The sequence below is a fragment of the Rhincodon typus genome, chromosome 18 (assembly GCF_021869965.1).
Source record: "Rhincodon typus isolate 14 chromosome 18, sRhiTyp1.1, whole genome shotgun sequence".
Taxonomy (NCBI): domain Eukaryota; kingdom Metazoa; phylum Chordata; class Chondrichthyes; order Orectolobiformes; family Rhincodontidae; genus Rhincodon; species Rhincodon typus.
The window spans coordinates 48,502,138-48,518,345 of NC_063349.1; the positions used below are offsets into that span (position 1 = coordinate 48,502,138).

Here is a 16,208-nt window from a genome sequence, read left to right on the forward strand (position 1 = left end):
ACAGCGGACTGAGTTGCATGATCAGCTATGATCATATTGAATGGTGGAGCAGGTTCTGAGGGCTGAATGGCCTACTCCTGCTCCTATGTTTCTGTTGTTTTTCTGAAGAAAGGTCTAGGCCCGAAACGTCAGCCTTCCTGCTCCTCTGATGCTGCTTGGCCTGCTGTGTTCATCCAGCTCTGCACCTTGTTATTTCTGTTGTTATCAGTAGGATTTGAGTTTACCAAAGTTTTGAGAAAAATCATTGTCAGTTTTCCCACCACGATTAAGACAGGGTGTGGCTTCAAATCAAGAGCAACAAAAAAGTGAAGATGTAACAGATGTGACCAATTACTTTTACTGTGCCCTTCTCACTTTCTTTCGTGATACGTACAGTGGATAATAAGCTGCCCATTGGATGCCTACAGTCTGCATATAATTAGCTTCTCTGCCACTAACATGGATGGTTTCACATAAATTTGATCGCTGTAAGTGGACCTAATTTAATCTGAAAAATTGCCTGTGTCTATATTGTAAGCTTGATTAATAGTACTTAAGTTTCTTTAGATGCTATAATGTGAATCATTGACTTAGCTTTCAGATATTGCTGTAAGGCAAGTACTTGTCAGCCTAATTTGGGCTCAGGTTACTTGCTATTATGGTCCCTGTTTCCCTAATTTAGAAAGCCTTCATGAAACAATGTGCAGAAAACCTCATTCTCCCTCTTTCTGGTACCATGTTTAAATACATTCAGAAGGGATTTTGTTTTTTTTTCATAGCTCCCCTACAGTGTGGGAACAGGCCCTTTGGCCCAACAAGTCCACACTGACCCTTGGAGCATCCCACCCAGACCCATCCCCCTAAAACCCACCTAATCTATACATCCCTGAACACTATGGGCAATTTAGTACGGCCTATCCACCTAACCTGCTCATCTTTGGACTGTGGGAGGAAACCGGAGCACCCAGAGGAAATCCACACAGACACAGGGAGAATGTGCAAACTCCAAAGAGACAGTCACCTGAGGCTGGAATTGAATCCAGGTCCGTGGCGCTGTGAGGATGCAGTGCTAACCACTGAGCCACGATGCCGCCCTTAATACAATTCGGTTCTGAAGAAAAGTCATCCTGGACTTGAAACATTAACTCTGTTTCTCTCTGCCAGACCTGCTGAATTTCTCCGGCATTCTCTCTGCCTTTGTTTCAGATTCCCAGCACCTGCAGTACTTTGATTTTATTTAAAGGACAAGTCAAGTTAAGTTAAGCCATTTAGGGGCGAGATCAGGAGGCACTGCTTCAACAGGGAGTAACAGAAGACTAAGATTCTCTTCCTCTTACTAAAAGACCTATTGAGATGTTTGAAAATGTCAAAACTGACATTTTTGTTTGTTAGCCCAAAGGGAAATGGAGCAGAGATGGGTGAGTAGAGTTGAGATACAAATCAGCCATGAATGGGGGAACAGGATTGAGGGGCTGAGTGGCCCCATGCAGCGGAGACTCATTCTAATTTGACGTACCTGTTTCTCACATCCAGGGGGAACGCAGCAGAGTCCGGGGAGCCGCACTCCACGCTGAGGCACGCTGCCTCCTTCCCAACTTCTGCCTTGAAAAATCTGAAACTATCTGACCGACGCAACGTGGAGAGGTCTGTACCAACGCCTCCAATTGCCCGACCATTACCAGTCCCTCCAAAAGAAAATGCAACAACAGCAACTGCTTACAGCTCGGTATCAACGGAGCAGTTGGCAGCCAGTCCTTACCCCTGGCACTGGAACATGAAGGAACCTCGACCTGACATAACCCCTGAACCAGACAAGGGAATGACTGAACAAGTCAAGCCGAAAGAGTCCGAGCTTAACCTCTACATTATTTCTATGACCTCTCTCATATTTCTCCATTTAAAAAGTGCGTGGAATAATTATATGATAGTAAGTACAAACAAGGATGCACGTTTATGTTGCTGCCTGTGCTTCTCGCTCGGCTTTGTTAATATTTCGTTTTGTTTATATGTTCTCTGCAGCAGTCGACACTCCTGCAGGATCCAGCTTACGCGAGAGTGACGGCGCCTTTCTCTCCTCCTCGAGGCCCAAAAACTCACAGGTATCTCCTGCCCGAGCCCTCTCCTCCATTTCTTGAGTTTGCAAGAGTGAAACAAAACATGCTTCGTGATCTGAAACAATGCCCAAAGATGCTGGAAATGCACAGCCGTGTTGGTCAGCATCTGAAAGAGGAGTTAACGGTTTAACCAGGACCCCTCCATCAGCACGTTTGTTTCTTTTCCCCAGATTTTTTTTTGCCCTGGGATGTGAACATCCTTGGTTGGGGTCAGCATTTATTGCTTCCTCTGCGTTTACCCTCAAGAAGACTTGTTGGGCTGTTTCAGTGGGTATAGATCAGGCAGCACATATCGGCCAGACCAAATCAACCAGGACGGCATGGTGGCTCAGTGGTTAGCCCTGCTGCCTCACAACACCAGGAATCCAGATTCCATTCTAGCATTGGTGAGTCTGTTTGAAGTTTGTACATTCTCCCCATGTCTGTTTAGATTACCTCCAGGTTTCCTCCCACAGTCCAAAGATGTGCAAATGAAGTGGACTGGCCATGCTAAATTGCCCAAAGTGTCTAGGGATGTGTGGGTTAGGTAGATTAGTCATGGGAAATGCAAGGGAACAAGGTCTGGGTGGGATGCTCTTTGGACGGTCAGTGTACTTAATGGGCCATTCGGCCCACTTCCAGATGGTAGGGATTCTATGAGGATGAAGGATTCCCTCCCTTGAAGTGCTGAAAGAGATCTACAACAATCCAGCGGTTTCATCCTTATTATGAATGAGACTGACATTTTATTTCAGATCCTACTGACTTTGGATTTCTCTAGCAGTTGTGTGTTTTGTTTTATGAAATGTAGCCATTGGTGGTTATTGTCCATCTCTAATTGCCCAGACGGCAGTTGAGTCAACCTCATTGCTGCGGGTCGAGAGCCACATGTAGGCCAGGCTCAGTAAGGATGGTAGATTTGACTAAAGGGCCTGAATGAACGGAAAAGTTTTTTTTAAAACAATTGTCAATTTTTTCTCACAGTGAGTAGTTGGGGTATGGAATACACTGCCTTGAAATATGGTGAAGGCAAGTTCAATTTGAAGCAATCAAGACAGGCATTAAATGACTATTTGGATAGAAATTGGATGCAGTGATATGGGGAAAAGGCAGGAGATTGGCACTAAAACAAAGCACAACCTAGCACAGGAACAGGCCCTTCGGCCCTCCAAGCCTGCGCCAACACATTTTGCCCTTCCATATTAAAACTGTCCTCACTTACAGGATCCGTATCCCTCTATTCCCTTCCTATTCATGTATTTGTCCAGGTACTTCTTGAAAGCTGCTATTGTATCTGCTTCTACCACCTCTTCTGGCGTGTTCCAGGCACTCGCCACTCGTGTGTGAAAAACTTGTCTTGCACATCTCTTTTAAACTTCCTCCCTTGCTCCTTGGACTTGTCACCTATTAATTGACCATTCCACCCTGTGAAAAAGCCTCATATTTTCCACTCTATCCATGCCATTCATAACCGTATAAATTTCTATCAGGTCACCCCTCAGTCTCCTGCATTCCAGTGAGAACATATCCAGTCTATCCAATCTTTCTTCATGGCTAAAATTCCCCATACCAGGCAACATCCTGGTAAACCTTTTCTGTACCCTCTCCAAAGCATCCACATCCTTCTGGTAGTGTAGTGACCAGAACTGTGTGCAATATTCCAGGTGTGACCTACCTAAAGTTCTATAAAGCTGCACCATAACTTGTCTATCCTTATAGTCAATGCCCCTTCCAATGAAAGCAAGCATGCCATAGGCCTTTTTTACTGCCTTATCTACCTGCGCTGCCACCTTCAGTGATCTGTGGACCTGCACACCCAGATCCCTCTGCATATCAATACTCGTAAGGGTTCTACCATTCACTGTTTCATTTCCACCTGTACTTGACCTTCCAAAATGCATCACCTCACATTTATCCAGATTAAACGCCATCTGCCATTTTTCTGCCCTTGCCTCCAACTGTTCTATATCCTGCTGAATCCTCTGACAGTCCTCCTCACTATCAGCAACTCCACCAATCTTTGTATCGTCTGTAAACTTACTAATTAGACCAGCTATGTTTTCTTCCAAATAATTTATGTAAATCACGAACTATAGAGATCCCAGCACTGATCCCTGTGGAATATCACTAGTCACAACCCTCCAACCCGAAAAGCATCCTTCCACCGCTACCCTGTTTCCCATGACTAAGCCAGTTCTGCGTCCATCTTCCCAGCTCACCCTGATGCCATGTGACTTCACCTTTTGTATCAGTCTGCCATGAGGGACTTTACTGAAGTCCATGTAGACAACATCAACCACTTTTCCCTCATCAATAATCTTTGTCATCCCCTCAAAAAACTCAATCAAGTTAGTGAGGCATGACCTCCCCCACACAAAACCATGCTATCTATCACTAATAAGTCAATTTGCTTCTAAATATGTATAGATCTTGTCCCTAAGAATCTTTTACAATAATTTCCCTACCACCGAAGTGAGGCTCACAGGCCTATAATTTCCTGGATTATCCCTTTTACCCTTCTTAAACAATGGGATAACATTGGCTATTCTCCAGTCCTCTGGGACTTCACCTGTGGCCAAAGAGGATATAAATATGTCTGTCAATGCTCCAGCAATTTGTTTAATTGCCTCCCTCGATATTCTGGGATAGATCCCATTAGGACCCGGGGACTTATCTAACTTCATACTTTTTAAGATGCACAATACCTCTTCCTTTTTAATTGAAACTTGGCTTAGAAACTCGACTCTCCCTTCCCTGAGATCATCCTCTACCAATTCCTTCTCTTTGGTGAATACTGACACAAAGTATTCATTTGGGACCTCACCTACCTCCTCTGGCTTCACACATAGATTCCCTCCTTTGTCCTTGAGTGAGCCAACCCTTTCCCTGGCTACCCTTTTGCCTTTTATATATATATAAAAAGTCTTGGGATTCTCCTTAATCCTGTTTGCTAATGACTTTCCATGGCCCCTTTTAGCCCTTCTAATTCCTTGTTTAAGTTCTTTCCTACTTTCCTTATATACTTCGATGGCTTTGGCAGTTCCCATCCTCCTAGACCTTACTTATGCTTTTTTTTTTGACCAAGGTGGTAACATCCCTGGTCATTCAAGGTTCATGTAACTTGCCCAATACCTATCCTTCATTTTTGCTGGAACGTGCTGCTCCTGAACTCTTTTTCAAATACTCCCACGTGTCCAATGTGAATTTATCCTCAAACAGCTGCTTCCAATCAACATTCTCCAGTTCCTGCCTAATATTGTTGTAGTTTGCTTTCCTCCAATTTAACACCTTCACCCGAGGATTGCTGCTATTCCTATCCATGAGTAACTTAAAACTCCCTGGGTGACAGAACAGGTGCAGCCATGATGGGCTGAATGGCCTCTATGTACCGTAACAGTGATTGTGTTAACTGTATCTGTAATTCTGTCACCATTAGGCTAAAATTTTAATTCCAGACCTGTATGAAGTTCACCATTGTGGGATTCGAATCCATGTTAGCAGAACATTTAGCTGGGATTCTGTATCACTCATTCAGTGACTACTACTCCACCACCATCTCCCGTACTGGGATTTGAACTCGTTTCTCCAGAACATTAGAAAAGGAGTCTGGATTACCAATCCAGTAACATAGCCACCATGCTGCCTTGCACAGTTTCACTGCTGCAGAATGATCAAATTAGCATCCTCTGTCCATTTTTCACTGTGTCTCTCATTGTTGTGCATTAAACACAGATCTGGTTGCAAAATATATTAATGCATTTGTAAACAGTGTGTCCATACAAAATGATGGCATTGACTTTGAGAGCAGTGAGAGTCATAGAAGACTACAGCACGGTAAAAGGTCCTTAAGCCAGTTGAGCCTGTACTGGTCAAAAAACAACCAGCTAACTATTCTAATCCCATTTTCCAGCACTTGTATGCTTTGGCAATGCAAGTGCACATCTAAACACTTTTTAAATGTGATTAGTGTTTCTGCCTCTACCACCCTTACAGGCAGTGAGTTCCAGATTCCCACCAACCCCTGGATAGTAAAACAAATTTCCTCTCATCCCCTCTAAACCTTCTGCCCCTTAACTTAAATCTATGCCCCCTGGTCATTGATCCTTCCACCAAGGGGAAAGTTTCTTCCTGTCTACTCTGTCAATGCACCTCATAATTTTATACATGCCCTCCTCTATCAGGCTCCTCTGTTCCATGGGAAACAACCTCAGTCTATTGAATCTCTTTCATAACTTCCATCAGGGTAACTAAGTGTAAAACCCGAAATTAACCCATGTTTTCCTAAGGTGACAACAACTGCAGAGATCCATCATGCCTTTGGGCTGATCAAAGGCAATGTCTAAAGAGATGAAATCTTGGGATGTGGTGGTGAGGAAGTGGTGGAGTCAGAGAGAAAGGGAAAATGAAGGAGTAACACAAGCACTAGGTCAGAAATCAAACTAGTGGAGAAGGATCGGGATAAACACTTGGTTCATTTTGTTCAATTCAAGAGGCTTCCAATGATTATTTGGATAGAAATAATGTGCCAGGGTATGGTCAATAAAGCAGAAGGCGGGCATGAGGTAATGATGCGGGTTTGAAGAGCTGCTGCAGGCACGATGGGCTGAATGGTCTCCTCCTATGCTGTAACATTTCTGTGATTCTTAGCTTTCAGATTTCAATCCGTATGGGACTCTTCTAATCATTTTATTCTTTTCATGAGTTGTGGGTATCTCTGGTAAGAGTCAACTACATTAGCTCTGGGTCTGGCATCACATATAGGCTAGACCAGGTAAGGATGGCAGATTATCAAAGATGATGAAATAAATTTCCTCTCATCCCCTCTAAACCTTCTGCCCCTTAACTTAAATCTATGCCCTCTGGTCGTTGATCCTTCCACCAAGGGGAAAGATGGTCACCATCACCAAGACAAACTTTTAATTCCACACTCTGTTATCTACATTACACTAGCCTCTGTGGTGGGATTTGAACCAGTGCCCCCAAAATAATAGCTTTAGCCTCTATGTTACTCATCCAGTGACATTACTACTATGCTGTGGTGGCAGTCATAAGGCTTAAATTATTCATTTTAATTGGAGCTGTCAAGTTTTGGGGACTGAGCTATTTTGATCTTTCAAAGGCAACGAAATGCCTGCTGTAAGTATGGAACTAATGTTGGTGCAGTGGTAACGCTAGTGATCAAGAGGTCCAGGCTAGGGCACTTGGGGACATGAGTTCAAATCTGACCATTGTAGCTGGTGGGATCTAAATTCAATGAATAAATCTGTAATATTAAAAAGATGACCACTTTCATTGATCGTTGTAAAAACCCATCTGGCTCATTAACATCCTTTCGGGAAGGATCCTTATCCAATCTTGCCCACAAATGACTCCAAACAGGAGTTTGGAGGGAGGCAATGGCCTAATGGTATTATTACTGGACTGTTAATCCAGAGACCCAGGTAATGTTCTGGAATCCCAGGTTCAAATCCTGCCACGGCAGATGGTGGAATTTGAATTCAATAAAAGTAAAATCTGGAATTAAGAATGAATCTGTTGCCGATTGTTGGGAAAAACGCATCTGGTTCACTAATATCCTTTAGGGAAAGAAACTGCCATCCTTTCACAATCTGGCCTACATGTGACTCCAGACCCACAGCAATGTGATTAAATCTTAACTGCCCTCTAGGATGGGCAATAATTGCTGGCCTAACCAGTGATGCCCACATCCCATTACTGAATTTTTAAAAAAAAAAGACCCACAGCAATGTAGTTGACACTTAACTGCCCTCTGAAATAATCTATTAAGTCACGCTTTTCAAAGGGAATTAGGAATGAGCAACAAATGCAGGCCTTGCCAGTGATGGCCATGTCTGATGAAAGAATAAAGAATTTTCAAATATCTCCGTTAAATTCCTTATAGCAAAATTGTATCTGTGCCTCCCTTTATGACAGTGCGTTAACTTTGTTGACTAGTTAAAGTGACTGGATTTGAGGCATACATTGAAAGCTTTCTGCAATCTGTGACCAACCCGACCTGTGTTATGCCAGTTCAGAGGAAATAAATAAACTGTTCAACCAACTGAGCTCGGAATTAACCCATGGGAACAACCTCTTGGAGCGGAGCTTCTCCCTGCTGCAGGAGCTGAAAACGGCAGCTCTAAGGAACTTCACAATTAAAAAACTCTTTTGGAAGGTAAGCCTTTCCCTGTAATTTCCTGCCATTTGTACTTTATCTCTGTTTATAAAGCCAGGGCTTCCTCATCTAATTTTACCAGGCCTGTCAACCTGCCCTTCAAAAACTTGAGAGAGACTCCCAGCGCCTTTTAATAGAAGATGCTTAAGATCATGAAGACTTTTGATGATGGGACAAAACAGAAACTGTTTCTGGTGTTAAAAGGAAAGGTGACCAGAGGACACAGAGTTAAAGATATTGGCAAAAGATAGCACAGAAACCCTACTTTTATGCAGCAATTTACAGGCAGATTGTCAAAGTGGGTCTGGCCTGGGATTCCAACAGGGGGTTGGGTCCTTGAGCCCACAGCCATTAAATGGACTAAGTGGACTTTGCCTTAAATTCTCTTTTTTTAAGATTATATTATCATGGAACAACTGTTATTCTGAACTTTTTATTACTTCATGTTTCTAATTTATTACTATGATTTTGTACTTTTGAAGGTTTGTACTGCTGGACTTTTTATTTCTTTATTTTTCTAATTTTATTTTTCCCCTAAGAATTTGTACTCAAGAATCTGTACCTAGGTACCTCTGTACCTAAGATGGCGCCATAAGTGGCAATTTGTAAACTTTTCACTGTACCCATGTGAGTACATGCAACAATAAAGCTGATGCAATTCAATTCAAATCCAGTTACCCAAAAACTGACAATATCCATAAACTGGACGCTTTTATAACCTTTCCTGTATCCATTTTAATTGGGTAAAAATTAAGAAAAAAGTAACCTATGTGGACAATTTGGCTTGGTGCTGCATTGGCACAGCGTGGCCTCAGGCTAGTTACTGGCTTGTTCGTTTTATAACCCGCCAACTCAATGGACCCTGAGCTGAACCACCTACTGCTTGAACCATCTGATTCAAATTCTGGAAATACTCAAAATCCTACACTGCCCTCAGTCCTGAGGTACTGTATCTGTGTTATCTGCAATGCCCTGACTGAGGGGGGTGGAAGAAACAGATTTGGAACAGCTTTTCAGATGGACATTGGAAAACTTTGCAGGACCACGGGGAAGGAGCAGGACAGTGGGATCGCTCTTTGAGAAAGCCAGGACAGGACTGAGGGCCTGAAGAGGCTCCTATTATCACTCCATGAATAAATTGGGACATTCATCATCAATGTTTACGTGACTTATGACAAGATATGAATAAATTAACCAGCTCCTTCTTAAAAATCATAAACGTTGATGTTCACATTGGAGACAAGCTGATGATAGAGAAAAACAGCAACATCACCTGTGCGTTGGCACATGCCACCCCATGAGCAGTGGCTGCAACCGTTTTGCAACAGACACCAACACTGAGAATAATGACGCACTTCTTACACAACATTATGCCAGGAACCTATATCTCACTGATTCATCATGGAAGACATCAACCAAAACACATTTGAATGGCAGGCTTTGAAGTACAAGACCACAAAACAGAAGAGCTCCACCATTCAATAAGATCATGACAGACCTGATAACCTTCAACTCCATTTTCCTACCTTTTCCCCATTTCTCTTGATTCCCTTACTGATTAAAAACCTGTCTATCTCAGCCTTGGTGTTATAGAGATCTACAATAAAGAAAAAGGCTCTCTCGAGTCTACACTGGTCAAAATCGACTACATAACTATTCTAATCCCAATTTTTAGTACTTACCATAGCCTTGCATGCCTTGGCATTGCAAGTGCACATCTAAACACTTCTTAAGTGTTATGAGGGCTTCTGCCTTAACCATCCTCACAGGCAGTGAGTTTGCCCACTGGGTGAAAAGATTTTTCATCACACGCCCTCTAAACTTTCTACCCTTTACCTTAAGTATTCAAGGCAGCAGTGGAGTATCAGGACTGTGTGCGGGCTTGAGCCCAGGGCTCATCAGCTTCCTTTCACCTGCTTTCTTTCTTTCTGTTTTTTTTTTGTTTTCTTTTTACTTCTGCTTACTTTCTTTCTTTTGTTTCTTTCACTTGTTTCGCTTTTCTTTAAAGCCTTTTGTGGTGGGTTAACCGGTGGCAATGAGAGCGGGCCGTGCGCGGGATGACGGCAGCCCACCAGCATTTGGGATTGGCAGCAAAGCTCCTCCAGTGAAGGAAAGCGGCATTGGCGGCAGTGGACCCTTTGGGATGCTGGTGCGGGGGGGACAATGTCTTGGTGGAGGGCGGCTGGAGCGGGACTCTCGGCAAGATGGCAGCGGAGCCAAGGACTCCTGGTTGGGAGAGGGAGGTGGCGCAGCGAGTGTGGGTTCAGCGCGGGACCCTGCATCGGTGGGCCCAGCGGCGAAGAGATGGTGCCTAAAGAGTGGCGACTCCAATGTTGGTGTGTCCACCACAGGCAGTGGCGAGGCGGTGGAGGGGTAGCGGCACAGGCATTGTTGGTGAGCAGAGCCAAGGACTCATTGCGGAGACAGAACAAAGATCAACTTTCAGTTACGTCTTTTATTTTATTAAACTGTTCAAAATGGTGGCAACAGTTGAAGCCTTTCATTGTAATTTACTGAATTATTTACCTTAAAATGAAAGTGACAATAAATCATTCATTCAAAATCTATGCCCCCTGGTCACTGATCCTTCCATCTACCCCTCATAATTTTATAAATCTCAGTCATACCCCGCCGAAATCTCCTCTGCTCCAAGGAAAACCAACCCGGTCTATTCAATCTCTCCATAACTAAAACTTTTTATGCCCAGGCAACATCCCTGTAAATCTCCTGTGCACCCTCTCCAGTTCAGTCACTTCCTTCCTATAATGTGGACTGTAGACTCTAGCAGCTGCATAACCTATGTTTTATACAGTTCCAGCATAATCTCCCTGCTTTGAGTATTCTTAATGACCCAACCTCGACAGCCCTCTGTGGTACAACATTCTTCCACAGATTCATCTGTCTCTGGGAGAAGAAATTCCTCCTCATCTCTGTCTTAAATGGTAACCCCCTTATGCTGGAAATCTGCCGTCTGGTCCTAGACTGTCCCATAAGGGGCAACAACCTCTCCGCATCTCCCCTGTCCAGCCCCCTGAGAAACTTGTATGTTGCAATAAGGTCACCTCTCATTCTTCCAAGCTCCAATGAATACAGGCACAACCTATTCAACCTCTTTCCATAAGACAGTCCCTTTGCTCAGTTATCCGAATGGCTGGTTTGCAATACAAAGTGGCACCCGACAGCGTGGGTTCAATTCCTGAACCAGCTGAAGCTAACATGAAGGACTCTCCTTCTCAACCTTTCCCCTCACCTGAGGTGTGGTGACCCTCAGGTTAAACCACCATCAGTTGTGTCTCTCTAATGAGAGAGCAGTTCTGCGGTCTGGTAGACTATGATGAATTTACTGATAAAGACTTATGTTTAAATCACACCTGTCATGATCTCAGTCTGTTCCAAAGCAATATATAGTCATTACTGTAACGTCGGAAGTAAAACATCCAACTTATGCATAGCAAGCTCCCATAAAACAGCAATGCCATAATGAACGGAAAATCTGTTGCTTTTACCATGTTGATTGAGGAACAGCAATTGGTCAGGACACCAGCGTTAACTCCTGTTCTTCAGGATAGCTCTGTGTGATCTTTTACATTTGCCAGAGAAAGCAGATGGGCCTAGTTTAATGCCGTATTCAAAAGATACCACCGCTGATAGTGTAGTACTTCCTCAGTACCAACTGGAAGTGCCAGCCTTCATTTCTGTGTTGAAATCTTTGGAGTGGGACTTGAATCCATGATCTTTTTAAGGCAAAGGTCAGAAGTCACACAACACCAGGTTATAGTTCAACAGGTTTATTTGAAATCACAAGCTTGCAGGTGAAGTGACTTCACCTGATGAAGGAGCAGTGCTTCAAAAGCTTGTGAGCTCAAATAAACCTGTTGGTCTATAACCTGGTATCATGTGACTTCTGACCTTGTCCACCCAAGTCCAACACCGGCACCTCCACATCCAATTTTAGGCAAATACAGCAGCCACCAAACACAGAACAAAGGTCTATGACCAACCAAGGACATAAATAGCCAGACAATCTCTTATGGTGCAGGGTCAATAGACAATGTAGCAATGTCTGAGGAGAGTTAGGAAATTGCTCGAACGGGTGAACAGTTTTATAATCCAGCAGATACCAGGGATTTATGAAAAGATATTGGAGCCTTCAGTGACTGACTGATTGGATCACTTAACATGATTTATAAAGTTGTAAGACTTTTACTTTAACAAACTAATTAAAACTAACGTCGATCAAACACTATTTTTTTGTTGGCAACTTATAAATATTTACAAGTTTAAACTTTCTGCCTTTACTTTCAACATTGAAAATCCTGTGCTATGGTTATACGCTATGCTTCACTCACCATGACATTGTAGTCCTTATAGTGAACAATGCGCAGTTCCTCCCAGCTTCCAAAGGGTTCATATTTTCCTATTTCATTGAGTAGTAACTTTGAGTGACTGATGCCAGTTACTTGCCTGAACCCACTATATTGTAACACCATGCACATAAATGACTTTCTCCTCCATTGACACACAGCAGCAGCAGTGTGTACCATATGAACATGCACTGCAACAATTCATCAAGACTCCATAGATAGTGCTTTCCAAACCCACAACCACTACTATCTCGAAGGATGAGGGTGGAGATACACAGGAACACCACCACTTGCATGTCCAAGTTGGGTACACGCCATCCTGACTTGGGAAGATATTGCTGTTCCTTCAGTGTCACTGGGTAAGAACCACGGAACACTCTCTTTAATAAAATTATGTTGTAACTACACCAAATGAATGGCAGTGATTCTGAAAGCTTGTGATTTCAAATAACAAGCATAACCAAACATAAGCTTAAGAGCGCACACTGGACCAGAAGACTATAGCAACAGAAATAGGCCATTCAGCCCATCAAGTCTGTTCCATCATTCAGTGGCTGATAATTCTCATCTCCACTTTCCTGCCAATAACCCTTGATTCTTTCACACATTAAGATCCATCTACACCACCTATGAATATACTTGTGAGACCATGAGATATAACTCATTTTGAAATATATTGCATGCTGCTTTTTGTCTGGACTCCAGGTTTTAACTTAATACTGTCTTCTGTTTTGACTTGTCCACAGTCAAACGACCTGTATCCATTTCTTATCAGCAAACTTCAGGAGCACTTGCTAAAGTTTGAGAATCCCATTAACCAGCAAGTCAAGCACAAAATGGCAGGTCACCTACAGTAAGTATCGAGCTGCTGTAGATCTAAACTGTTCCAAATCTGAGACCAATCCAGCCTTCAAGCCATCTCTGCATAATAATCTCACCACTATTATTTGTAAATCAGAGCTCAGAATACAGGGGAAACCTACAGCAGAATAATGAAGTCTTGCTGCAATTAAGTAAGGTTTTCTGATGAGAGCTTACCCAGGTTATTGCAATACACTTTCACACTTTGGTAATAGGTTTAATGGGATAGGTCAAGTTAAGTACAGCTGCAGATCCCAGGCTGCCTATGAAATAATGTCTTGGGTAAGCAATTTCTGGTAATATGAAAGCAAAATATCGCAGATGCTGGAAATCTGAAATAAAAATTAGAATATTCAGCCAGCCAGACTTCATTGTGGAGAAAGAAATAGAGTTAACGTTTCAAGTCTTTTATCGGAATTGGGAAAAGGTTAGAGACATCACTGGTTTAAGCAAGTATAGAGGCAGAGCAAGGGAGGAGGAGAGCAAAATCAAAGGGATAATGGTTCCAGGGAGAACAAGGTGGTAATGAGACAAGTAAAAATGTTATGTGTGTCTTAATGGGGAGCAGTTGGGAATGGAAGATTTATTATCAACATCTGCCATCTGAGAAAGTGAGGGCAGGGTTTAAGATCTGAAACTTTGGAACGCAGTTGCCCAAACATAATGTGAAGTGTTGTTTCTTGAGCTGGACCAGTGTGGGAGGCTGAGGACAGAGAGATCTGATTGGGAGGGGAGCAGAGAATTACTATGGCATGCATCTTGAGGCTCAGGGTCTCATTACAGACTGGACAGAGTTATTCTGTTCAGGTGAAAATGCCAATATTTACTGAAATGAGAATTTTCTTTCTCTGCTTAGGTTATGTATTTTGATCGTAGAGACATTAAGTGTCATGTTCAGGGAGACTGAAACAGAACCAACACGTTTAACTCTTCTGAATGCCAACCGGTACGTGTGGCTCCAATAATTCACACTCAATGAGGTATTGTGTCTTTACAGATAGAAAACTGGTTTAACAAAGGTATATGTTCAAAATGAGTTTCCCATTTGAAATTTATCACACTCCCAAATCAGGAGTGTGGTTGCTGTTTGCCTGCTTTCCTGGATGACTACATGCAGCTTCCTCATTGATCAAGAGGCTCACTCAGTATGATTCCACACATTGCAGCCCTCTTGATCCGTACCCCATCCAACATTCACAGTCCAGTCCATCACACAAACCAGCCTTCCTTCCATTGATTTTGTCTACACTTCACACTGCCTTGTGAAAGCAGTCAACATAATCAAAGATCTCTCCCACCCCAGTTATACACTTTTCCACCCTCTTCTATCGGGCAGATGAAAGTTTGAAAACGCATACCAACAGATTCAAGAACAGCTTCTTCCCTGCTGTTATCAGACTTATGAATGAACTTTTCATTTAGTAGAATTGATCTTTCTCTGTGTAGCTGTAACACTACATTCTGCATTGTGTTCTATTACCCTGATGTGGTTATGTATGGTATGATTTGTCTGGTTTTCACTGTATCTCGGAACATGTGAAAATAATAATAAATCAAATCCAATTAAATCCCTCCACCAGCAACTTTCAAACGCCGAGCTCAGTCACTTAAATGGATAAGAGCAACAGGAATCTGGGAACCTCCCCACCTCCAGTTCCACTCTGAGTTACCCGCCATCCTGGCTTGGAAATGTATCTCTGTTCTTTCGGTGTCACACAGCGATACAATTCTAGAACTCCCTCCCTAACAGCACAGCAGAAATCCCTGCACCCCAAAGATTGTAGCCATTAAAGAAGTCAGCTCACCACTACTTACTTTAGGGAGATTAGGGATTGTCTAAAAGTGCTGGCCTTGTCTGTGATGCCCATATGCTGTGATTGAATGAATTCAAACAAAACGTTTATATTCCCCCCCACTTCGTCATTCAGACATTGGAGGAAGAAAAGGAGCAGAAGTGGAATCATTTCAGTAACACGCTGACAGTGTAAATGAAACACAAAAATAGAAGTTGCTGGAAAAGCTCAGCAGGTCTGGCAGCATCTGTGAAGAAAAAAATCAGAGTTATTGTTTCGGGTCCGGTGACCCTTGCTCAGAACTGAGATAAATGAGATATTCTGCACATCCTCCGAGATACTGCCCTGCCTCCTGTCAACTCTAGTAGGTAATGGTCTTATTCTTTGTTCCTCCAATGCTGGAAGACCCAAAGCCAACATCTGCACAAAGATCACTTGACAATATTGTCTCAGTTGTTAGAGATTAAACTTGAATAGAAGGAAGCTTCCAGAATGTCGCATGACAATGGGTATTTATCAAAAGATTAGTCTTATTTTGAATATATTATAATAATATAATAAATATTATTTTCATTCACTAGAGGTATGACTGTTATGAACTTGCTGAAGATTTTAATAAGTGGCCCACAGATTCCCATATCATCACATGCAGGTGGTAGCAACGTGCCAACCGTATCTGAAATCTCAAGCGATTCTCAAGATGGCGAGGTAAGTCTCTGTAAGTGTCCAGCTTTACAACTCCCTGAGATCGCTGCGCTGATCGTATTCTGACATTTTGTGCATTCCCAATTTTAATTGTTCTGCCTCACTTTCCTTGGCACTAAGCTCTGGAATCCAATGTGGGAACTTCTCTGCCTTATCTCATCTCCTTTAAATGCTTCTTCAAACATATATCCTTGGTGACTTGTGTAATGGTATCTCCAGCAGTAGGTGGCGACAGTGA

The 16,208-nt window shown here is 42.8% G+C and overlaps 1 protein-coding gene across 1 annotated transcript in view; it reads left to right on the top strand.

The window, feature by feature from the left end:
* The window catches only part of c18h12orf56 (chromosome 18 C12orf56 homolog), a 62,076-nt gene that overhangs the window by 24,173 nt on the left and 21,695 nt on the right, over positions 1-16,208 (top strand). The window contains exons 4-9 of the mRNA XM_048607454.1: positions 1,513-1,906; positions 1,999-2,078; positions 8,103-8,247; positions 13,358-13,464; positions 14,329-14,418; positions 15,847-15,973. Coding sequence (XP_048463411.1) covers positions 1,513-1,906; positions 1,999-2,078; positions 8,103-8,247; positions 13,358-13,464; positions 14,329-14,418; positions 15,847-15,973 — 943 coding nt within the window. The remainder of the gene's footprint in view (positions 1-1,512; positions 1,907-1,998; positions 2,079-8,102; positions 8,248-13,357; positions 13,465-14,328; positions 14,419-15,846; positions 15,974-16,208) is intronic.